Here is a 25,992-nt window from a genome sequence, read left to right as displayed (position 1 = left end):
CAGGAAGCGTTGATTGGTAGTAAATTTAATTTCATATTTTGATTCCGAAGCAAATCTATGATCGAGGAGGGGAGAGCATGGGTGAACAACATGTCCCATGTTTTGTCCACAAAATCAATTTGGTGATTCAGAATATATTTTTTAAATTAAAAGGGCATGCAGGAGATACTGTCTGTGGCCATAAACATTTCTGGACATTTTGGGCATTCAGCAACTGCATGTCAAAGATTGCAGCAGCAGTGGCAGTTCAAATTCCAACATGGCACATCAGGAAACAATTGTTTTATTATTCAAAAGGCCTGAGGGAGTTGGAGTATGTATGTAGTTGAAGACAGGGAAAGGATGATTTGATTAGTAGTACATTTCATTTCATTTTTGGATACCAAACCAAATTTATAAGGGAGGAGGGGAGGCATTTACAAAAAAATATTTAAATCATTCACATCAGTCCTTGCCCCAGAAGAATCCTTGAGCACTATGCCTGCTGCTAGGAGTGGATTTTTATCCCAGAAGGGGACCAGGAAGATAACTAGTAGTACTTTAAGAAACAATTAACTGTTAAACAATCCTTTGCAAGGAGGAGCAAGTATGGCAGCATTCATCCAGTTTCATAGCGAATAACTGACATTATAATATCTATGCTGGTATTAGATGTGCATCCAATATCCACCAATAATGCAGTGGGTTTTAGACAGTTAATTGAGGTCCTGTGTCCCCATTACCAATTCCCATCAAGATTCCAATTCACTAGAAAAGCAATTCCCAACCTGTAAAGGGACATTAAAAAAACTTAGTGGCCTCCAAAATGCCATTGTACCCACTGTCCACTTAACCACAGATATGTGGATAAGCAGAACAGAGCAAACGCAAGATTTAAGATATAAGGTTTAAGTTATATGTTGTGTTCTTCCCAATTTAATGAGAGATGCAAAGAACTGTTGGTAAGCAAATTGTCAGCTCAAGTGGCATGTGATGCAGTGATGGCTTCTACTTTAGTTTCTCCAGCATGTGCATCTGCCAAGTAAAAACTAGACTTTCCCAAAAGACCCACTGGTGATGCAGATGAGTCAACACAAAACACAAAAACTTTTTAGATGGATGCGGTGCAGATGATGTAACAGGGAGGAGATTCCTAGATGGTTAATGTTCCTACCCTCTGCTTATTCTGGTTTTACAAAGGGTACAGATGACTTGACAATTGTTGGCCGGATTTGGGTAGAAATAATTCCACACATAAGAAGTGGATTTTTTTTATCTTGTGCCCAGGCATGACAAAGGGCTTTTCCTTATCATGGGCAATAACTGTTTCTTCCACTGGTGCCTGATTTACACAAACAACATCCTCCTCAACAACATCCTTATTAGTGTCAGCTACACAAATATCATGCTCATCCTGGTGCACTTCAACAGAAGCATCCTCGATTTATGTGTCAGCATGTTCAATTGTGCTTACATCCTCATAAGAGGCAGAACCACGAATCATAAATAAAGGCCAAGGCCTTAGCCTTTCCTTGCCACTTCATGTGGTGAAAGGCATATTGCCAATTTTATGTCTTTCTGCAGCTAACTTTCCCTTTGATGTTTTTTTCTTTACCACTGTAAAAGATTGGTTCTTGATTTTAGATGCCCTGACTTAAGCCCTGTATGCCCTTGGGCATTGGCTTTAGTAGATGATGTAGATGGACTAGTATCATCATGACTGGTGGCACTGGCAGCAGCTCCAGCACTAGTATGTGGTTCTTGCTCTCCATTCAACTGATCATTCTCCATATCAACAAACACGAATGAAGTGGGGTACAGCACACACATCAATTTGTACCAATTTTAAATATTACACTGCGGTATCAATGACCTACAGTGCCATAAAAATTTTAGGAATTAGAAAAGAATAACACACTGCGCTGCCACTTAGTGTCACAAGATTTTTTATGAATAAGAAGAACACACTGCGATACCACTTACAGTGTTACAAATTTTTTTATGAATAAAAAAAGAATAACACACTGCACTGTCACTTAGTGTCACAAGATTATTTATGAATAAGAATAACACACTGCCATACCACTTACAGTGTCACAAGATTTTTTATGAAGAAAAGAACACATTGCGCTGCCTCTTACAGTGATGTCATTATGTTTTATATATAATACATGTTATTTAGCACTTTGTTGTGGTCTTGTAGTCAGTGTGTAGACTAATAATTTATTCACAATTGAGGAATGAAGTGAAAAGTTGAATATTAGACTGCGCAGCCACTTACAGTGTCACAATAGTTACTATGAATAAGAATAACACACTGCACACACACACACACACACACACAAAAAATGACTTTTATTTTTTTTGACACTGGGGAAGAGCACCCCTGAATGAGGCAGCAGCCCCTTGATGAACAACACAGACAGCACCCCTTCTTTATGGACAACAAAGCACCCCTGCCGAGTGCGGACAAACCATCTGCAGAGTCTCAGATACATTGACGATAAACTGCGGCAGTGTCACCAAACAACAATAGTGCAACTAAGTTGCTAACGCACACACACAAAAAAAAGAAAGAAAAAAAGTACTTTTATTTTTTTTACACTGGGGAAGAGCACCCCTAATTGACAGAGCACCCCTCCTGGACAACACAGCACCCCTTTATGAACTGCAGCCCTAGCCTGATGGACAGGACAACAACACAGCAACAGCCACAGTTAATTGACAGGACAAGTTACACAGCAGCTGCAGCACCCACTAAAGGAAGTCCCCATTTATATACTGCAGCCCCTTTATGGACAACACAGCAGCAGCCTTCAGCCCAAGACCCCGACTGGACACACACACTGAGTGACTGACAGTGACTGACTAGAATACACGTCTGCTAGCTTCTCTCTCCATAGCCGGAGTGAAAATGGTGCCGATCGCGGGGACCTTTATATAACCCGCGAGAATCCGACAGCAGGAGGATGATGCGTTTTGCCTCATTTTCGGATCTGAGGCAGGCGGGACAACTGGAGCCGGGCTCTGATCTTGCGTCGGAACACGAAGTTCGGGTTCGGAGAACCGAACCCACTCATCTCTAGCATACAGTACTTACCTGCAATTTGCCATACTGTTGCTGTGTTGCAATATTTAAGCCATAAAGTCATTTGGAGACATTCCTGAAATTATTGTATAGTGATACTGTGAAAAAATCAATTTCATATTCCCCTAGACTAGGGGTGGGCAGTAACCTGGAGATTTGTATAAAACTTTGTGCAGCTTTTATAAGTTTTATTACACTTACGTCTGAAAAATTCCTTGTATTGTAACTGTCTAATCTCTGATCCTGATTGTACTTTCACTGAAACCATACAAAAGTTTGAAAAACAATCATGTGCATCTACAATTTAGAAATCGAAAACAGAATTCTTAACGGCTTTTATGCCTGCACTTATCAGAGGGGCAGGTTTGCAGTGTCGCTCAGTCTCAGAATAAAGAGGAAAAAAATTAAGAAGATATGTTTAAAAAATATCTCTACTGCATTACAGGTAAAATGTGACTCAGCTGTTTAGGATTGTGTGTCAATTTTTGTAAAATGTATCAATCTATCAGATTCATAAAATAATAATAACATTAATGCTCTCCTGTTTATGATTTTTAAAAAGCAGTTAAACATCAATGTAGATTGAAACATTAAACTATTAAACGCTAAATGCAGTGAAAACAGTATCATAACCATGCTATGCTAGAGAGTTAATTGTAGACATTAAGACAATATTATAGATATGTTAAAACAGAGACTGCACATAAATGCTACTAAAACCAATTATATTTTATACCACATTTTCCAACGTTTTAACTTTTATTTCCCTCCTCTTATACATACATGAAAATAAAAGCATGAAAAATATAGTGGCGTGAATATTTAATTTGCTTGGCAATATGACTTTAAATACATAAACTCTATAGATCCTGACATTTTTGCGGTTGTCACAAGAGATGACTAGTTTACAGTGTCCTATATAGCATTGAATTTAAAATGTGGGGGTTTGTGACACACAATGGAAGCACCCAATTTGTGCCTCCAAACCAGTCTTCCTGATGATGCAGGTTTGTTACTCACTGGGAACGTTTTACATCACTGAGGCACTCTAGGCCTCATGCCTCGATTCATATTGAATTAATATTGTTTCAAACCTTAACATACTGTAGCTGCTTTAATATTATATAGATAATAAACACACTTGTATGCAAGTGTTTTAAGACACAGACACCTTCTGAGATGGTGATTGCCATTTTCACTGTCTTGTGGTTAACTGGCCTAATATCATCCTGTGGCTGGATATGATTACGCAGTATAAATAAAATATGATTGGATATGGTGGATTTTTGATTGGTCTGGGTGGAAGATCCAGTTGTTAAATGACTGCACTGATATGTGTGTTAGCAACAGGTGACAGGGAAAATTCAATATTTGTTTTATTAATTTTACCCACCCAACTATCCACTTATCCCATTGTTTTGTAGTGATGTTAAACAATAAGATCCAGGAATGGGAGGGGGGGATGCTTTATCTCTTTATCTACAACTGAGATACCAAAATATTTTAAAAAGTTGGCCCGGGAAGTCCTGCACTCCACACTAATCATAGTTTATAAGATGATAGACACGTGCTATAGCATGCAGTGACTGAGCCCCCCAAATCTGTCATTGGGGAAGCCTGAGGGCCCAAGAGCCTTTGCAATTAGTTCTTGGCTCTCTGTCAGCAAGACAGAAGTGCTTGACATTATTGCATTATAAGAGTATAAGGTAGTCCTGATATCAAAGGGCAAGCCCCTAGGTGAGACAATATCTAGGCAGCAGGAGTCTGTACATGAATTAGGATTCCTCTGGATGGCGGCCTTGTAAGATAACATTTTTTAAAAATATAAGTAAAAATAATAAGAATACTTATAACGAGTTTCACGGCATGTGTAGCCTTAGTACTGGAGAGATAACCAATTCATATCAGGGACGCTACAGTGTAAAAGAACAGAATAATTACAATTGTGACTCATTTCCCAGGTAGCCAGTTAAGGGGCCTGTTTATGAAAGAAAATTGAGTATTTTAGCATTAAAACTCTAGTACGCTCCTCTTTGCTCACCAGACTTTGTACTGGACATTGCTGCTAGCCGTGTTCTCCGAAATGAAAATTACATTCTGAAAAAAATACTTTGGGTGTTGCAAAAGGATCCTTGTGAAATGAGTATATTGTAGCATAACATCTAGTGCATGTATTGGTAAATATTTAAACTCTGCCACAATGCACATCTACACATTTTTGACATTAGGAGTCAACTGTTTTCCTTTGTGAGATTAAATTGGCAACTGCCAAACTAGAGGTTTTGCATTTTCTGCCTCTGGATCAAGACAATTCGAATTTATGAAAGGTTGCACTTGATGGCACTGTGCCTTTTTTTTAGTTTTATAAGGTGGAAGTTCCATGGGTACTGCGTCTCCTACCTCCTCTTCTGCTGCTTCATCTGCAATCAGACTTGTAATGTTGTTTTGGTCAGGAACATCATAAGTCAGCACCACACTTCAAGACTAATATATGATCGAGTAGTAGACGGCAACTTCATAGGTAAGAAGATGCTGGCTGTGTCTTCCTCTAGTCATGGACTGATGCTCAACATGACACATCGGGCTCGATTCAAAGTTGTACACAATTCCATTTGCATACGGCTTTCCCTATTTGCAGCAAAATGTGCATTGTGTCTGGGCCTGCTTAAGCAACTTGGAACAATTAAGTCATATATCCACTTGTGACTGATTTGGTGTAACTGGGTTTTTGCACGTGTTTCCCATGGGTCTGTCATGGGCATGTTGATGGAATTGCGGGCTATTTAGTAGTGAGCATATCCAGAGATTCATCATACTTCAATCAGGTCTCTTGTGCCAGGGGGGTTGGGTATGCTATCCCAGCGCACACAATGCTGGCGGTCAGGATCTTGGCTCCAGAATCCTGAAGGCTGGAAATTCCGATACATGCAGGTAAGTAATCTAACCCTTCCCTTAACCATAACCCTAACCCACATTCTAAGTGCCGGCATTGTGTGCACCGGGATACACTACATCCCTGCCAGGGATAAGGCTGGTGCAAATGTGTGCCGGTTATGATGATGGCCGCTTTGACTAGCAGATGGAGGGAGCGGATGGTCCCATTGATGAAGCTAGCACTCTAGAGACAGTTCACTGTATAAAATGCTTTAGAGAAACAGTGCTTTCTCTCCTGGTCTGTAGCAATAGCCATTACATCAGAACTAATGAAGGGAGCAGAATCTTCCCAAATCTCATCAGTAATGACTAATCTACAAAAGAGGGATCTGTAAGAAACCAAGCAATATTCAATTATGTTTTATATGCGCTATAGGAAGAGAATTTTTATTACCACAAATAAAACTGTGGCTGTTATATTGCATAATAAACCATACTCATTCCGGGAGAATTTCATACTTAAGTAAAAAATGCTAACAAGAAAACACATTATTTAAATGCAGTTTATTGAAATATGATTTTCGATTGTGTACTTCATGTACTGACTTGCATCATCCTTCATAACTGATTTCTAATTGATATCAGTATTGCCACTACAGCTAATGAAATACAATTGCTAATATTGCTAAAAAAAACATAACTCATATATATGTGGGAATGGGTATGAAGTCCCGGCTGCTGAATAGCCTCTGGTTCATATCCAGACGCCAGCAGCCCGAAGGGTGAAGATCCCGACAGGTCAGGTAAGTACCCTTTCCCTACCCCTCTATCCCCCCCCTAATCCTCCCTTAGTGGTGCCTAACCCTAACCTCCCACTGGAGGTGCCTAACCCTAATCCTCCCTTGCTGCACCCTAAACCTAAACCTCCTGGGGAGGGGCCTAACCCTAACCTCCCCCCGGGGATGCCTAACCCTAACCCTCCCCCCTAGGGTTGCCTATCCCTAACCTAACCCTAACATCCCCCCAAAAAACCTAACCCTAATCCCACCATGGCTAATGCTAAGGGCGCCCCGTATTTACCTAATTCAGGGTTAAGATATTTTGATATTTCGACACCTATCTTGTCGGGATTTGAATGCCGATATTGAAAACCGGCGGCCTTGAGGCCGCCAGGCTCATAACTACGTCCCTATATGTGTGCGTGTGTATGTAAATAAAGAAATAAGTATGTATTAGGTTTTTCAGCAATTTGTACTACACTACAGTAGCTCTTCTGTGGGATTGGACCAGACGGGCTAGCCTTAGCTCCACACTCACATCAATGAGCTTTGGATGTCCATGACCCTGTTGACAGTTCACCAGTTGTCCTTCCTTGGAGCACTTTTGGTAGGCACTAATCACTGCATACCGGAAATACCCCACAAGTCGTTTTAGAGATTCTCTGACCTGATAGTCTAGCCATAACAATTTGGCTCTTGTCAAAGTTGCTCAGCTCCTTATGCTTGCCCATTCTTCCTGCTTCCAACACATCAACTTGAAGAACTGACTGTAAATATAGTAACATTAGCTTGCATATAAAAGATAAAATGAAGAAATGCATTAGTTTGCCTCACGCGTTGCTAGAGGCTTTTTGAAGTTCGTGAATGGTTTTACCATGGAAGATATTTGATCAGAATCAGCGATGGTTGGATCCAAGACTGGTATGAGAAAACCTTGATATTATAATTAATCTTGAAAGCAGCCATCTTATCAGTCTGTGTTTTATCAATAAAGAAGTACCATCAAAATGATCACACTGTGGTAGCCCGTTGTGTCATGTGTGTTTGGTAAAGTCTCTGTGGGTAAGTTGACAGTATTGATTGCTGATTGGATCCCATTGTTGATATGATGAGTCCCACCCCCCTCAGAGCTCTCACTGACTGCGAGGGATAGATACAGTAGAATGAGTCCATGCTGGGTGCAAAAGATCCATCTGAAACAGGTGTCCAATGTCAAATTTGTTGTATGTTTTTTCCCCTTTGTAAGGCTCTATGTTTAACTTGTGGCACCATATAAATAAAATATAATACTACTACTACTAATACTACTACTACTAATAATAATTAGTAATAACTTCAAAACCATATACTGTATTGTAGCTAGACTTACCCAAACTATAGGGAACAGGATTGGTTCCATAAACAAACTGGAATATTTTTGGCTGATTACATTATGCAACACCACTTTTCACAAGAAACTGAAGCAGTGGATGATACTGGCTAAAAGTGGTAATTTAATTTGATTACTAAGCCATCAAGTGACATCCAGTCACGTGCTGACCTCTTCTGCATGGAATGCCCACTGCTACATTCTGCCAATGTCTGTAAGGCCCCTTTTACACTGGCCAAATAACCCAGGTTATTGCAGTGTCAACCCGGGTCTTGGCTTAGTGTAGAAGAGGCCAGGGTTGTGGGCAGGAGAGGTCCACTGCACTCATGTGCAGTGCAAATGACGCTGACCCGGAAATAATCTGGTTTGGAGCCGCTGTCTGAAAGGGGTCTGTCCCAAGTCTGACAGTGTTTGAATCATGTTCCAAATCACGGGTCAGACCCAGAAATTTGGTGTAAAAGGGGTATTACTAATGCCATTGGCTGTGGGTACAACCCCTGTAACTGCTTGTCAAAGCTGGTTGCTCTGCTTATATCACCAAAACCTTCCTCTTAGAGGCTAGAAGAGACTGTACACCCTGAAAAGATAACCCTATAATTACAAATAATTACATTATGTCATCTGGATATCATACGCTAAAAATTACCTATTTGCCAGGTAATTGTATTGTTTATAGACAGTGTATGTGTATAGACATGTACAGTATGTTTGTAGGATACAACATATCCCCAAAACACTATAGGAGATGTATATTTACGCAACTGAAATGACCAATTCTAAGTCAGCCACTGGTATCTGAACTTTAGATCACCACAGCATAATGACAAAAATGATAGTATAAAAGAAACAAAACATCAAATAGCAAGACATTAATACACATACAGTTATTTATGTAAAAACAATTTTAAGTAATGTATTGTTTCTAGAAATAAGGTCTGATTACCTAGGGCTTGTGTATTATGTTAATGAAGGCAAAACAATTTGTTATATTTGTATGCTGAAAGCGGTAGCATGTATTAGCTTGTACGTGACCTATTTGAGGATGAAACCCCTCCGGTGAATGTTATATGAAATAGCACTGCAATGGTGAAGTTTGTACAGTATGTACTATATACAATATCACTATATGAATTACTATCGCACATGAGAGAGTATGCAGATATGTGCAATGACCTTAGTGTGTTGTGCCAAGGATAATGGATAATTAATCAAATTGATAAATGTTCTAATTTTCCTCCTATGAGATGACCTTAAACATATCTGCAAAGTTTATACAGCAATAATGAAACATGTGAGTCCAAAAATTTTTACTTTTTCTATCCAACATTGTTTTTCTATAAAATTGGCAGAGATTTACTAGCAAGTAAGTCTGGCTGGGTGACTCCATGCAGATGGAGAAACTTTTGTTGCTCCATCTGGTTTATTGGAACGTTACTATGGTCAGATATTGACAGTCAATAAATAAACAATGTGGCAAGCTTATTTGTCTGCTATTCCATGTTACCTGATACCGACACATCTGTTTGATAGTTAAGGTGCGTATCCACTTATAGACATACAAACGAGAGCACGATTACGACATTGCAATCATGCTGTCGTTTGTATGTCTAGTGATGTGCCTACACTGAACGTTCACTCGTTCAGTCCAGGCACATCCATCATCCCCGTACATGTTGAACCTGACGGGATCGTCAGGTTGAACAGCATGTATGGGTGATGATAGATGGCAAAAACGACCACACGCATCGCCGGTCATTTTTGTAATTTACATGTCCGATTTTCGGAAGATTTGCGGGCGATTGCACGATAACGATGTCGTTATCGTGCAATCGCCTGTCAAAATCGTCTAGTGGATACCCGCCTTTAGTGTCAGAGACATAGAAACGAGGATGTCTATGATTGTGAGGCAACGATTGGATCTTGTGGATTTGGCATGCTGTAAAATAATATCTTGACTGCCAAAATTGCTGTTCGGTAAATATATTCATGAATATAATTTTTAGTCAACAGATTCAATAGAATAATATGGGAATGGGAAAGATTATTATGGAGAAAAGCTTTATTATTGCCTCAGCTAAGCAAATCAATGCAGAGGCTGATAGGTAATTACACAGATTTTCATGTACTGGTATATAATGTTAAATACTTGTCTCAATGGATGATTTATTAAAGTTCCCTTTCTCTGGCTGACAGGGCATGCTGGGAATAGTTCACAGCTTCTCTTGAGCAACTTGTTGCATGACTGAGCTAAAGTCCCAAACACTCTTAACTATGAACAATGGTGCCTAGAGGCAAATTGAAATACACTGCCACATTGAACCACCACAGCTATAGCGATATAAATGTTCTAAATATAGTGACATAAAACATAACTAGAACTATAACAATTAAACGTAACAATATTTAGAACAATTATAACTAACTTAACCAAAATTAAAAATAACCATGCTGAAAATCTATATAGTTATTCTGGGTATCCAAACCACTAACACATCAACTATAAATTTATTAACCTCAAATATAATAACCACAATCATAATGACTATAAATATAGTGATCGTAAATATGAAAGTGTACTTTCCTGATTATACGTGCATCTAGATATGTTGCTGTGTTATGCCTGTCAAGAATCACTGTTTTATTTTGTTGTATTATATGTTAAATGTTTTAAAATGATAAATTAATAAGATATTACCCAATCAAAAATAATAAATAAAAAACTATGGTCAATGGACCTGATTCTGAGATGGGCGCTAATGCGATCTCAGATGCGATTTTGCATGGAATGCAACTGCGAAAATATGTTAATTGTTCCAAAGCTTACCAGAGCATAAGGAAGCCCACCGCTGCCTTCTCAAATGCGTACGGCATTGCTTACCTGCATAAATATCGGTAACATCGACACACATCGGGCAGCCATGTTTCCCTTGCGGCTGGTCTGACCCAATTGTGTGTAGCTGAAAGTTGGCACAAATACAGTATACAGTACATTGATGGTGATCAACGTGTATCAGACTCAGAACCTTTGGGTTCTGCCAACCTGCTGCCTATTTGTTTTTTATGACTGCTGATGCAGCAATGTTTAAAAACTTTGTCCATGTTCTAAAATGTTCATTCCTGTGTTTTCTGTTCATACTATTTGTGTTTTTGTACTTAGTCAGGCGCTGCGGAACTCTTGTGACGCCATATAAAGGATAATAATAGTAATGACAGTTACCACAAACAGTTAACTGCTTCCAATTGGATGATTGCAAATTGCAATTTTTTAATCTAATAGATGCTTTTTTTGTTACTTGTGTCTTTACTATATAAAATTGTGAGTGTATTTCAAAATTAATATTTGTTACTTTATTCTTATGTTAAATATACTCATTCTGAGTCAGATATAAGTGGTAATGGCATCACATCTTGCAGATTTTAGCCTACTGTGCATGAGCCAAAGAAAAACATTGATGACTGTGCATGAGCCATCAGACTTAAGAATGTTCACGGAGTTCATTAGTGTGCATGGACTGATCTGTCCTTTGGCAGACCACACTATGGGGTCTATTTGTCAAGGGAAAAATATCCCCTGTGATAATTAAGGATTGAACTCCCTGCAAGTTCAATCCTAGTATTGGAGGCATTCATCATGCCTCCTATACTTAATTATCATTTCCAAAAAGCTGCTCCTTTTGCGGAGACAGCTTTTCAGAATAAGGGGACATTTCTCCTGCTTCACTGTCTCTTCGCAGACTATCTTGAAGCTGTGCATACACAGCTTGAAGAATGGCTGCGAACAGACAGTGAAGCAGCAGGAGGAGTCCAGCCCCCCTCCTCCCCTCACCTGTTCGTCTGGTTGCTCGTTCTCAGCCAGGTCAGCCGCCTGTCCTTTGACCCACCCGCCACTGCAGATCTGCAGCCGCCACATAAGTCTGTGACTCCTGCTGAAACAGTGCAGCCCCATGGCCTCAGTCCTCCACCACCACTGCTGTGTCCTCTTGCTTGCTCCCAGCTCATTGGAGGAGAGCTCAGGGAGCCTGGAGGCAGCTTCAGGCAGGTAAGAGGACACGGCAGGGAGGGATATTTTCAGATCCCTCTGCTGTATCAGATGCTCTACGCCATCTCAGAGTGGCAAACAGTATTACTGTCAAGTTCCAAAAAAAATATTTTTCAGATTTTATAATTTCCACATCCCCATACTATAGTATGGGCACTGTATAGTACTATAGTATGGGGACTATGAAAATTATCGGGGGACAATTGTAACTAGGAGATATCAGTTATATCTCCTGCGTTAAATGAACGATAAATTACCCTGGTACTTAATTTCTACAAAAATAGGTGATAAAAACTTAATTGTCACCTACTTTTGTAGAAATTAAGTGATGATGAATAGACCCCCAAGTATGAAATAGGCATTTCTGGGAGGTGACTAGCTAGCAACCTTGCCAATACATCTGTTCTGTCTAGCAGGACTTGGAGTGTCATGGGAGGCCAACTTTCGTTCTTGATTATAACATGCAGACGGATATGGGATACCAGTATCAGACAGATCTTTTGCAACCAGCATGGGGTGGGTACAAATCGATTCCATTGATGAAGGCTGTGGCTGATAGCAGCAAATCAGTGGTCTGGATAAGCATCCAGGTGCAGCCATACAGATTTTCTGCATACATGGACAGACATGAGCATAAGCCATAAGCAGACTGCCTTGGCTGTACAGAAAATCAGCCCAGCTATATTTAAGTGCTGCTTTTTAATGTGCACTCTCTTTTTTTTACACATATGTGGCCAACTGGGCATCAGCACCTAAGTCTCTATTTAGGTTACTCACTAAAGTACTCATAACTTTGGCCCGCATTCAGAGCCGTTCACTATTTGCGTTCGTTCGTTCAAAAACAAGGGGTGGCTATGCAAATGATCCGTTCGCACATTGCAGTCTGTTCACACCTCTAAGTCTGAACGAGCGAGCAAAGCATACGCTCTTTTATTTCTTAAAAACGCCCCCTGGCCGCTCGCACCATACGTCATGTCCGCTATTTATTAGACTAATCGAGTACATCGAACAGGATATGAACTGCTCGCTATTCTTGTGGTTGGTTTTTTCAACCGCTATTTTGCGAGCAGTTCTGAGTTAAAAAAAAAACAAGTGACGTGGTCATTGACGCTGCTATATTAATTATGCACACCCATAAAACGCCCGTTTTGACCTTTAAGCACGCCTGCGTTCGGATCTCCACTCCCCGTTTTCAAGCACCTTCCCCTGTTACCACCCACATACGCCTCATTCTGTCACTCAAAATAGCAGGCACTCGCTATATTGCGTACAAATGTTTTTCGGCCGCACTGACTGGTTCGCGCATGCGTACTAAAAACCGTACGCATGCGCAGATGTGCGAACATCGCTCGGAACGAGCGTACTGCCGCTAGCGAGTGGCTCTGAATGAGGGCCTTTGTTCACATTTACCGATTAAAGTAGCCATTTTTAATAAACTTACACTGCTCAGAGTAGACATCAGCAAGGTCTTTTCAGAAAGAAACAGCATAGCTGTGTTCTGTGATAATCAGAAAATGTCAAATATTTTGCATGAAGACTGCTATATGTTATAAAAGTGTCTTTCCAGATATAGCGCCTACTTTAACCTCTGCAATGCCAGCATGGCCTTTCAGCAGGAGGAAAGAAATTAATAGTGTTTACAACATTCTAAGGATTGAAAAAAATGAGCTTTTACTCTTGGGATGAAATTTAGAGGAATGTTTACAGGAAAGTCATTCTAGTTAAGGTAATTATCTCTCACTTGTGTTGGAGTTACATTTTTCTTGTTCTATCAATAAGGTTGCTGAAAGATGAACAATAAAAAGGGTTTTATCTGTGTTATTGATTGGGAAGGAAGTGAAGTTGTTTGGATCTATGTTGGTGCTCCTCAAGAGACTATTTATTTAAACTGAAATAAAATATATCAGTATTTCTTTAAAAGAAAAAAAAAAGAAAACTTTTATTTAGAAGTACAAAGGGGCATTTCTTAATCCCTGCAGTAGGAAATTGCTCTTTTTCATGATCCATTGCTTTCTCTGTGTTTGACGTTGATTCTGTTAGTGGAGAAAGGAGCCATGCTTACTTGCTTCTCAATGCATTTATTTTCTTTGCTTTGGCTGAGGCTTACCTTCTAAATCGTTGTTGAAGTAAATAAAAAAGCCTTTCCCGTGCAATGATCTTAGAGTCTCAAGTGGACATCTGTGAATAGTGGAGCAAAGACAACATTTACATGAAGAGCTGTAAAAGGAAATTAAGGGTTGGGTACACTGTATCAAAGATGAAGCTTTGTCTTTGTGGCTGGGGATGTAGTTACTACTTCTTTTTCTGTTGAGTCTGTGTCAAATGCAGAAAGCTGGACACAAATCCCTCAGGAGAGAATCATCTTGACTTTAAAAACACAAACAAACACACTTACATTTTACTTTGTTTTAAATACTTCAACCCATCAGATACCGTATGTGAACAGAAAGGATAGATAGATAGATGATAGATAGATAGATAGATAGATGTGTGTTGTACAATTTGTTGACCATCATAATGTTGACATGAGAATGTCAACATGGTCATAATTTGACACTGACATTCACATAGACACTGATGAAATGTTGACATGTTAGAATGTCATCATATTGTCCCTGGTGGCCCAGAGGTTACTTATCTGCTCCTGACGGCTGTAGTAGGTACAGCATTGCTTCTGTGTCCAGGTAGTCATGTGATCATCACTTCCGTGTCATACCTGTCCTGTGATCCATCGCCATTCTGGTAAGCATTCTGCTATCCCTAACCCAAATTTCTACCCCTAAACATCCTTTTAGTGCATAACCCTAAACTCCCCCCACAGCCTTACCCTCATATCGACTGTCTGACAATTTCGACATTTAATGTCCACATTTTAATAATATCAACATTTTGCATGTTGATATTTATCAATGTCGACATCATAACTGTCAACATTTTGGTGAATGTTGGCAATGTAAATGTCAAAATAATGACTACACACCAGATAGATAGATAGATAGATAGATAGATAGATGTCAGACAGATGGATATTAAGGTTGGATGGATGTACATACATAGTGTTCACTCTAGCTCCGGCGGCAGGCAGGGAGTGCGCGCCTGAAAAGGGGGTGTGACCATTGAAAAGGGGGTGTGTCTATAAGACATGTCCCCTTTTCATCGCTCTTGGGGGCGTGCCCGGCACTTACGGACACATCGGGCAGCCCCCAAGCACTGCAGACAGGGAGAATAGATGCCAGGCGCATGTGCCTGGCATCTATTCTCCGGCAGTGACCGGGTCACGCACATTTCTCCACCCGCGGGACACTGAGACCCGCGGGTGAAGACAGCACCCACAGGCTGTGAGGGCAGGGAGCTTTTTGCCCTCTAGAAGGAGGGCAGGGCGCTGCGCCCTGCTAAAACAGCCTAGTGGGAATGCTACATACAGACAAAACCTTAATTCATAGCTGGCAATAAGGGCTGGAAAGGTACCCAGGATTTTATATTTCCTTTTTTTATTTCTAAAGTGGATCTTGAACATGTAACTATATTTAGGACCAGATTAATTTGACCTCCCATCTGCAAAGATACTGTGTAAATAGAAACATTCTTTTTCCTTCAGTGAGAAAGGCCCATGTCACCATTGTACACAATTTAGCCTCAAGCATATTGGAATACTGGAGATGGTTTGGAAGTTTCTTTATTGCTCCACTTTAGTAAATGTAAACCAGATGTAATTAGCAATCAATTTTAGCAAATATAAATAATAGCACCCACAAAATTTCTAGAACTTACATGTACAGCTCTTTTGTTTAAAGCTTGGGCCTTCAGCTAATTAAGCCAGTTGGAGAATTGATTGCGCACTTATTCCATGTGCAGTCAGATAGTAATGAGTCTGTCATAGAAAGGCAGACTTACTCATTGCTAGCTTCACTGGCCCCATCATCACATATAGAGTCTCACTCATTTAAGTTAGAATTAGCCTATTCATTTTGTTTTGGGTCCATGGGACTTGTCAGTTCTATGTATACTGTAATGACATGCTTCATAAATTTTATTGATACAGTAGCTCCGATCAATTTTGCAGCAATGATTTTCTGCCCACATAGTTAATATATGTATTTGCATGTGGAAAATGTGAATGAGCACATAATTACAACTGAATTACTGTATGCACTAAATACAATGCATACTGTAGATGCAGGTATGCTGGGACCTACAGAAAGCTATTTCCCAACTTCATAGGGAATCTACATTCAAGAGCTAAACAGTGAAAAATGTAAATGGGGTTTCATCACTGCTGAAGTGTGTGGCGCAACTTCTTCAGTACATAAAGTGGATCAGGATAAGGACATCTTCCTTTCAATTCACTTAAGCAGACCTGCCTGATATAATCTGATTGTGTCCTTCAGTAAAGTGATGTTTAATTTAGCACCATCTCATGACTGTAAGAACAAATCTGGCTGAATAGCTGTGTGAGAACTGTAACAGATTTACATAGACGAAAAGAGAGACTTTAAAAAAAAATTGTAAAACTTAATTGCTAAAGCATTAGCAGTCAAATGCATCTTACCCTGTGCTTTATATACTGAGATGTACAATGTCAATTCATAGTGCTACCATTGCATGCAGTAATCCTAAAATAACCAGCAGGCTCATTGGCACCTGTCAAAAATTGAACATATGACTGTAGAAGAATTCTCTTGACGAGTAACCCTTCCACCTTTGGATGCAATTTATGCCATAGCCCTAGAAATCACAGAGCAATCCCGAGTTAATTGTGAACATAGAGGTGTTGATTGTTGATAAAAAAAGGAGTATCCGTAATGCACCCCATGTAGACTTCAATGATTGATCTTTCTGGTAAAATGGAGACTTTGTCGATTAATCTCTGTACAAAAAAAATAAAATAAATAGAAAGCATTGGAAGCGATCAGCCCTACAGTGCAGCTTTGTAAGCTAGTGGAAAGCAGAGGGACTTAGAAGCTCCCAGCTTTAACCTGTTCAGCACCACCGCTAGAAATTATTCTGTTCCTTATAGAGGTTCAGCACCACGACGATGGACAGCGACTCGTTAGTGATTATGCTGTTCCATACAAGGGTTCAGCACAAATCACTGTCCATAACAGTGATTCGTTAGCGATTGTGCTGTACTTATTCAGCACCACCGCAGTGGACAGCGATTTGCTAGCAATCCTTTAATTATAGAGGTTCAGCACCAGCGCTGTGGACAGTCACTCAATTGCAATTACATATTATTGATAATAATGATATTCATATCCAATGTATAAAATAAAATCTAAAATATTAGTAAACACAGAAAAAATAATAATAATACATGAGATTAAATTATGTTATAGTGTGTGCAGGATTTATGTGCATACAGTGTATTTATTGTATTCCTGCAGACTTGCTAAGTGCATTTCAGACACTTCGGAGAGGCAAGGGTGCAGATAGCAATAGAATCCCCATATACTGAGCTTTATGGGGAAAACCCCTCACTCCCCGAAAAATGTTATGCCGGCACAAGAACTATACTAGTCCTGACATAGAAACCGGAGAGCGCAAGGCGGCGCAATAGCCCATTGATTAATTCTACGATAGGTTGTGTCACCTCTCTAGAATTCAAAGGGTTAAGAAGATGTGTATAAGTTTTCTTTTTTTTTTTTCAAGATGTTGGAATATTTGATCTATGGCATGAAAGGGGAAATGCTAGGGATATCTGCATCAGTGCCTTGCGCAAACGGCGAAGATAAGAGTTGCTGTTTCTTTTGAACATTTCTGAAAACTGAGCAGCGCATGCTTTGGTGTTCTAGGTGTATAATAATAGCAAAGGGAATCAGAAAGGTTTTTTTCACACCATTATTCTGCCTCCCTCTTTCACATAGGCTCTTCCTCTGCATTGCATCCAAGCTTCAGTGATTTGCTGTTTGGAGACTGCAGATTTGCATAGGCTTCAGATCGGAAGCATATTCTTCTCCTTGATTCTTTCATAAGGGTGCACTATTCTCTGGAAACATCCTCTGGTATTACTGTTAATAGTCAGACCACTCAGATTGCTAGGGGGAAGGCTGATTATTGAGTTGCTGTGGTTAAGACTGCTATGTGAGTCCATACACTAAATGCAGGAATCTAGGAGAGCACATCAATTTTTATTCCTCAGCAAGCTCTAGGAAGTGGCTTTTTTTTCTCTTCAGTATTCTAACTGGATATCCTGTGGATTAATATGGATGCAATTCATCTAGAGGAAATCCCTGTTATGCTGGTAGTTTCGCAAACTATGGATCGTTAATTGAAAGCTGCTCCCTCAACTTGTCACCTCTTCTGATTTGAAGAGGATCAAGCGAAGATATACACAGATTGTGCTTTCCAAGTGACTATGCGTTTGGCTGGGGATTGGTTTCATTGGACCAGAAAACTAGGGGAAAGGATGGAGTAGAAGGAGAAAGGGGAGAAAGCTGTATTTTCCAGGCGTGAGAGGAGAGAGGAGACTGGGGAATGGCGCTGTGAATGTCAAGGCTTGTGGAGTAGTGTTGGGGAAAAGTTTGTGCAGCGCTGCGTCCGGGAGGCTGCGCTCTGCCTGACTGCTCCATGCAGCAGCAGCAGCAGAGGGTGCCGTGGAACTACAGCGCCGACCCGGGCCCCGGGAACGCCGGCCTCCGCTTGGCCATGTGGATACTGCCTCTTACCCTCAGTGGGGTCTTCGGGGTGACCTGGGGGGCATCGAATCTGGGATCTCACCACATTCACCACTTCCACGGAGGGAAGCATGTATCGGCGCCTATCGCGATCTACAGGTCACCTGCTTCCCTAAGGGGTGGAAACGGTGGGTTTCTTTTTTCACCTCCCCCATGTCTGCTTTTAATCTCGTTTGCCTGTTAGAGAGACCACAAAAAGTCCTGCAAATACATATATCTTATGCTGCCTCCTAATGACATAGATTCTTTGCCTCCCGATGCATCCCCACCGGCCTGGAAGAGGTTAATCAGTGCCAGCAGTGTGGCTCTTCTTTTAATGTGATCTTCATGTGAATAAGCATAAAGCGTTTTATGCTGCAAGCAGACAGCGTGTACTGTTTGCCATTATTCCAGATAATGCACATCTCTTGGGTTAGCACTTTGCATTGAACACTGCCTGTGTGAGGTGATGTAAGTGGGTGTATAATGTCCTGGTTAATATTATTATGCATACTGTATTTGCAGCCTGTGCGGGTTATTGCAGAGAAAGGTAGAGACAGCATTGTACTATGTAAGACAGAGGGCTACACCACAGGGACATTGCATGGTGGATGTGTGTAGACCGTTGTGATGTATGACACACACATGGGAACCGTATGTGAGTGTGTGCCGTCCGATCCTACCTTAATCAACTGTTGTTTCTAGTCTCTGGATAGTTGAACACTCATGGCTTGTGACCGGTGCCCTCTGTAGATACTGTAGTGAATATGTATATCCATGCAGGTCAGACTGTAACACTTGTTATTTGTATTGCTGACTGTCCAATTACTATTCGGTTTTCCTATTGTTCCACAGTTTCATTCTTTTCTGCATTGCAAGCCAAGCAAGCACAGATGGAATACAGTAATGCATAATACAAAAACCCACTACTATGTAAATACACATTAAAGTCAGTATGCAGAGTCCAGTATAATCCCCATTGCTACAGTATGTGAGATTTGTGTACAGTCTCATGTCCTAGTGGTCTATATTTTTCTGTACTGTGCTCCTGTCACAGACATTTCTCTTACAGTTGCCTGGCTTGGCTCTGTTCACCTAGACTCAGGCACATAATTACCTGAACCCCCATTTGACCATTCCTTCTAGAGCTTTATCTAAGTGGATGGAAGGCTGGGGCACTCATAAGGCAACATAGTAATTAAGAAAACAGATTATCCTAAGATTCTGCCATCTATGGATAGTGCATATAGCTATAGCTACAATGATGCAGAAATATATATAATATCTGCTTAATTGAAACTGTTCCATTCCTGTGTTTTATATATAGTGTTAATTTATGAGTATACCTAGGTCCTGAGATAAGGATAATATAAAGAAACTAAGATGTCTCGCTATTATCAATGCTGGTGTAAGACTATCACGATTTAGCAATTTTACTTTCATATGGAGCTTGATGCAGGCTCCCCAGGGAAGATATACTGGAAAAGCAGATTTATATTCTGTGCAGAAAAAAGTGATCTCAGGAGTCTGAGTGACTTAAAATTGTATCTAGGAACATCTGTGCTAACAAAAAATTCGAAATATTTCTGAATGAGTTATTCTAGCTTTACTTTTAATTCTTTTTTATAATTAATAGATTCTATTTTAATTAATTTGCATTTTGTTTTCATATGTTTTATTAATTAATGTATCCAATATGTACCTATAATTTTCATATCTATCTATCTATCTATCTATCTATCGACTTTGTCTGTATCTCTATTTGCAATTGAAGCATTTACCACTGGCCTTGGTAAATTAATGGTGAGCTAGAGGCTCTAATTGTCTAGCCAAATGTAAATTTCTGATGGCCGGTAATGGCTCCTGCGCATGCTGGCATTATTGGACTTCTTATGTCAATGATAATCCAAAGGTCTCCTGCAGCTACAAAAAAATCTATTTAGCTCCTGCCCCTGTGATCACCAGCACACATTGTTTAAAGTGAATTCATAAGTGCAAAAACACTTCCACATTCAACAGCGAGGGAATGTGGAGTGATGTCATCATGATCCTGAGAGGAGGAAGGGGGGAGGATCTGAATAGCATTGTAGGTGCCCTGATTGGCTCTTAACTGTTAAAAAAAATAGGTTCGGTTCAGCATTATATACAAGCTGCCAATAACACTGGATCCAATAAATAAAAGAAACATTTTTCTTCATTTCCCAATCTCCGCCCCATGTTAGTAGGCCATGTCAGGCATTATGGGTGACACTGGTGCATTTTGCATGTCATGTACCCTCTCAAAAATGAAGGTCACCTAAAAACCCTCCAAAGTATGTTGGCCACCAGTCTTTGTACATTCCAATCCCCCCTACTCCCCTTCCAATTTCCTATCTACTCCCCCCCCCCCTACTTTCATTTCCTATATAAATAAGGTGGAACATTTATAAATAAAATATACATCCTAAATCCCTGGCTCCATAACTGTGTCAAACCTTGTATAACCTGCACATATTTTATATCCTTGTAAATTAGAGATTTGGAAGGGATATCCAGGGTTGTTGCATTTCTGTGAAATATATGGAATTTGAATGTTCACCTTATTTTAGTTATTTTTTTTTAATACCCAGAAGTCCTATCTGTCCTGAAATAACCAATATTAAATTCACAAAAAATCAAAAGAATGCCAATTTTAATCGAGACATTGCACATTGTGAAAGAGTCTGGTAATGAAGACAGGAGAACCTATGGACCCAAAGCAGTTAAGCTTTAAATACCAGCATTAGGGAAGCTGTCATTTCATAAATATGTTTTTTAGGGAGTTTAGAACATTCTGATGTTCTACACTTATTAAGAAGACCTGTATTGAAATACAGAGCTTTGTCTGTTGAGTCATATTTAGCCACTTTCCCCATGCATTGTCCCTCCCTGCCACCACCAACTGTGATGTGACATCATACCATTGCTCACCTGCTCACCACATGCACAGTAATTGCCTGGAGAGACAATCGCAGTTCCAGAAGAAGCCAAATAATATAGAAATGACAGTACAAAACGGCATTACATATACATTTTAGATAATAAGAAGGAGCTTATCTGTTTTTTTTATCAAACAAACAGATCTTAATTGCAACACAGAACATAATTTAAGACAAATTAAGTGAGGGTGATGCTAGCAAGAGTTCACAGTCTAGAGTAGCTACCTTATGGTTTGTTCCTTATATTGAATCCCATAAGTAATCAATTAAAAAACATACATTTATATTTAAGGATCTGTTTATGTTATAGGGATGCATAGTAATGTTTTAGGAGCATTATTGCCAAACTACACCCAAAATAATCTGATTACTGGCACACGTTTGCAGATTTCTGACTCTTGGTTGATTAATGTATGTTGGGCAGCGTTCATCGTGTAAGAGGTGTCAAGGGGGAACCAGTCATATATTTTACATCTGAATTAATTTGACCATCTGTAGACATAACTCTTTGCATCCATTCGAGGCATACAGAAGTGGAGAACATCAGTGCAGTATTTTGTGATGAAAGTTTCAACTAGCTCTGACATTTGGCCATCACTGGTATTTCTCAGACCTACTTTTGTTTTTAAAGGTCAGACAGCAGATAAAGGTTTTCATGCTTGTGAGTATATGCTGTGCATGTTAGTAAATAACCCCCATAACTAATTATCATAAAACTATTGTTTTACCGATTACTCGGCTTTCTGATTCACAAACTCTTATTCTATAGTATCATATATTGAGTGATGGCCATGAGAACGAGGGACTGGAATTTTCTTTCCATGTCTTTGGTATTTTGTTTCCATATATTTTTATTTGATTTGTGCTTCTTTAATCAATTTGACTTATGTCACCAATGTAAACAAGTATTAATTCAATAGTCCAAATTACTGTATCTTGGACAGAGTTTATTATATCTGTTTGTTTTTGGAAAAGGACAGGTGGTCAGTGGGCCTAACTATAAAAATACCTTGGCTAATGTCCTATTGTATAGGTTGTGCTTTATGGTAACTGTCTTTATGGTAACTGTAGTAACATGTTACTACAGTGTTATTATTAGAAATTACTGTCTCCTTTTTATGAATTTAGGTGCCATTTGGCACTTGTTGTTCAATCGGTGAATGTATGAATGAATGGAGTAAGGGAATATTTTTCAAAATCAGTGCACAGGTAACTGGAAGTCTACTGGGGTTGGTTGGGAAAAACATAATGGAGGAATGCATTAAACCAACAAGTCTCTAGTCATATACCCTCCCGCTAGAGGCACGCTGGTTAGCATTGCTGCCTGACAGTGATGGAATCATGGGTTCAATCCGAATCAGCCCTATCTTTGTGGAGTTTGTATGTCACTCCCATGTGTTATAGGTTTATTGGCTTTTGGAAATATTTAGGTGCTACTTTGCATGTAGACACTAGATAAATAACTGTTAGTAAAGTAACAATAAAAAAATGTCTCCATGACAAGGTAAATGTGGCTAGGCACTGCTGCAGACGACAAACATGCAGGTATTTAGTTTGCAGTTTTCCTTTTGTGTTTTTGCCAGTCCATAAAACATGTTTCAAGAAAGACAACTAAAGACAAAGGATTGCAGCTTTGTAGACTTACAGATTCTCTAACAGCACATTAGATATGTGCACACTTTGTTTTAACCTAACACATTTGTCTGCACAGTGGGATTGATTTCCAGTATATATTGTCCCTGGTTATTTAACACCCAATACAAGGATTGAAAATAATGTTTCACGTGGGCAATTCCTGCAAGTGCTCAAGTGTAGAATGACTTGAATTGCTAGAATAATGAATTGCAACCAAATCTGACATGCACACATACATAGCACTATGGTCACTTAATCTAACTGAAATGCTGCTGAACAAATTTACAGTGTTGTCCTAGTTGTCGGTTTCAGACAGGTGGCATTTATGTAAACAAAATTGCTTATTTGGCTCTATTGTGGCCATTGCGGGGGCATTGTGTGTTATTGTGGCCATTGCGGTGGTATTGTGTGTTATTGTGGCCATTGTGATGCCATTGTTTGTCATTGTGGCCATTGCGGTGGCATTGTGGCCATTGCGGTGGTATTGTGTGTTATTGTGGCCAATGCTGTGGTATTGTGTGTTATTATGGCCATTGCAGTGGTGTTGTGTGCTATTGTGGCCATTGCAGTTGTATTGTGTGTTATTGTGGCCATTGTGGTAGTATTGTGTTTTATTGTGGCCATTGCAGGGGTATTGTGTGTCATTGTGGCCATTGCAGTGGTATTGTGTGCTATTGTAGCCATTGTGGTGGCATTGTGTGTTATTGTGGCCATTGCAGTGGTATTGCGTGCTATTGTAGCCATTGCGGTGGCATTGTGTGTTATTATTGCCATTGCAGTGGTATTGTGTGTTATTGTGGCCATTGCTGTGGTATTGTGTGTTATTGAGGCCATTGCAGTAGTATTGTGTGTTATTGTGGCCATTGCTGTGGTATTGTGTGTTATTGTGGCCATTGCAGTAGTATTATGTGTTATTGTGGCCATTGCAGTGGTATTGTGTGTTATTGTGGGCATTGCAGTGGTATTGTGGGCATTGCAGTGGTATTGTGTGTTATTGTGGGCATTGCAGTGGTATTGTGGGCATTGCAGTGGTATTGTGTGTTATTGTGGCCATTGCAGTGGTATTGTGGGCATTGCAGTGGTATTGTGTGTTACTTTTTTCTCTTGGACAGTGAAATTCTCTATTTAAAACTGATGCTTTATTGAGACTCATAGCTTCATTTTTCTTCATTCTCCTTCTTTGCTATGCTTCATTTGCACTATCATGGCTTGTCATTTGTAAGACTTACAAGGTGACAAAGCAGGGCTTATAGTTAACCTCTGCATATTTATGCATCCTGACCCAGTTTGGAGGATTGTGTGTTGAAAAGAAATGGCATTTTTAGAATAAATTCTGATTGCTAGTTTTTTCTTTTTAAATCACTACGGAATGGTGTAAATGCTTGGCATCATTATGTGCTCAATGTAAGGCTATCTCACCCAGCATGTAACAGCCATTAACACTTTGGTCTCTCCAGTGTTTCATTTAAATCTACAAACATATCTGCAGTCTGGTTGATTAAAGGCGTTGTCCACTATCAAAGGATATTGCTTAATAGCACAGATAGAAGCTAGAAGATAAATCAATGTATCTACTGTACCAAGAGCTGCACATGGCTATTAAAGACTAACGGCCTGATTCAGAGGTGCCCGCAAAAAGCGAGCGTTCGCTCTGAATCAGGGCGGCAGCTTTTTTTAAAAAAAAACGTCCACCTGGTCGCTCCCTAAGCTGTGGGTGGCCACCCACAGCTTTTGCGAGTGGCCAGGTGATCTTGCGATGGTCGCAACCATCGCGACCATCAGGCTTGCGATGAGACCGTTGTGGTAGGGTCTCGTTCCCGCAAGCCCCAGAGAGCTTCCTGCTCTAACAGAGCAGGAAGCTTCACTACTGACATCACGAGTGATGTCAGCAGGGCCGCCCACAAACGGCAGGTGTTGCTTCAGGAACGCCTCCGTTTGACGAGCCGCCCCCCCTCCCCATCTACAAAATGGGGCGAGCTGTCGATCAACATTGACAGCTGCCCCGTTTGTAGCGAGCCCCGGAGCGAGTGAATTTCTCACTCGCTCCGGGGCTCACGCACGCACATTGCGCATGCCGCACGTGCGCAGTGCCCCACCATCGACCCGCTTGTGAGCGCATAGCGCTTTTGAGCAGGTCTGAATCAGGCCCTAAATATATTAATGTCTTTTGGAGTTAGAAAAGCTTATTGTATTGCATCACATATTTTACTTGGATTACGTTGAATTTTTTTTTGCACTGTTAAATGTAGAACCTTTTATTTACTTTATCGTTAACAGGTGTTCAGTTACATAACGACCTTGATGACATTCAATGTCGGAGGTTCTCTATAACTTTGGTATGACCATTATCTGATTGGCACCTTGTGCAGTTTTGCAATTATTGCTAAACCACTGTATCACCACAGGATGCTCTGGTTAAGCTAGTGCAGTACTGGCAGAGATCAATCAATAGGAAATGGGTTTATGAATGGAATGACATTTTCTTTGATGAATACTGTATGTTCTCTAATGTGTAGTTTGTCATACAGTTACTGTTGTACATTATTTTCACTTTTGTCTTCTTGAACTAGAATTTGATAAAGGCTTTGGCCATATTGAAACGCTAAATTGCCACATATT

General features: G+C 40.0%; 1 protein-coding gene across 19 annotated transcripts in view; it reads left to right on the top strand.

The window, feature by feature from the left end:
• The window catches only part of NRXN1 (neurexin 1), a 1,439,010-nt gene that overhangs the window by 944,956 nt on the left and 468,062 nt on the right, over positions 1-25,992 (top strand). For 4 of the 19 annotated variants that reach the window (XM_088477992.1, XM_088477991.1, XM_088477990.1 and 1 more), the window contains exon 1: positions 18,113-18,930. The exons of the other annotated variants lie outside the window; for them this stretch is intronic. In XM_088477992.1, the coding sequence (XP_088334118.1) occupies positions 18,696-18,930 (235 nt within the window). In that variant the 5' untranslated portion in view covers positions 18,113-18,695. Of the gene's footprint in view, positions 1-18,112; positions 18,931-25,992 lie in introns of those variants that run through there. 19 annotated transcript variants of the gene reach the window in all.

The sequence above is a fragment of the Taudactylus pleione genome, unplaced genomic scaffold (assembly GCF_031769625.1).
Source record: "Taudactylus pleione unplaced genomic scaffold, aTauple2 ptg000206l, whole genome shotgun sequence".
NCBI classification, from domain to species: Eukaryota; Metazoa; Chordata; class Amphibia; order Anura; family Myobatrachidae; genus Taudactylus; species Taudactylus pleione.
The sequence above is the reverse complement of the archived record's forward strand: the minus strand, read 5'-3'. Positions and strand labels throughout refer to the sequence as shown.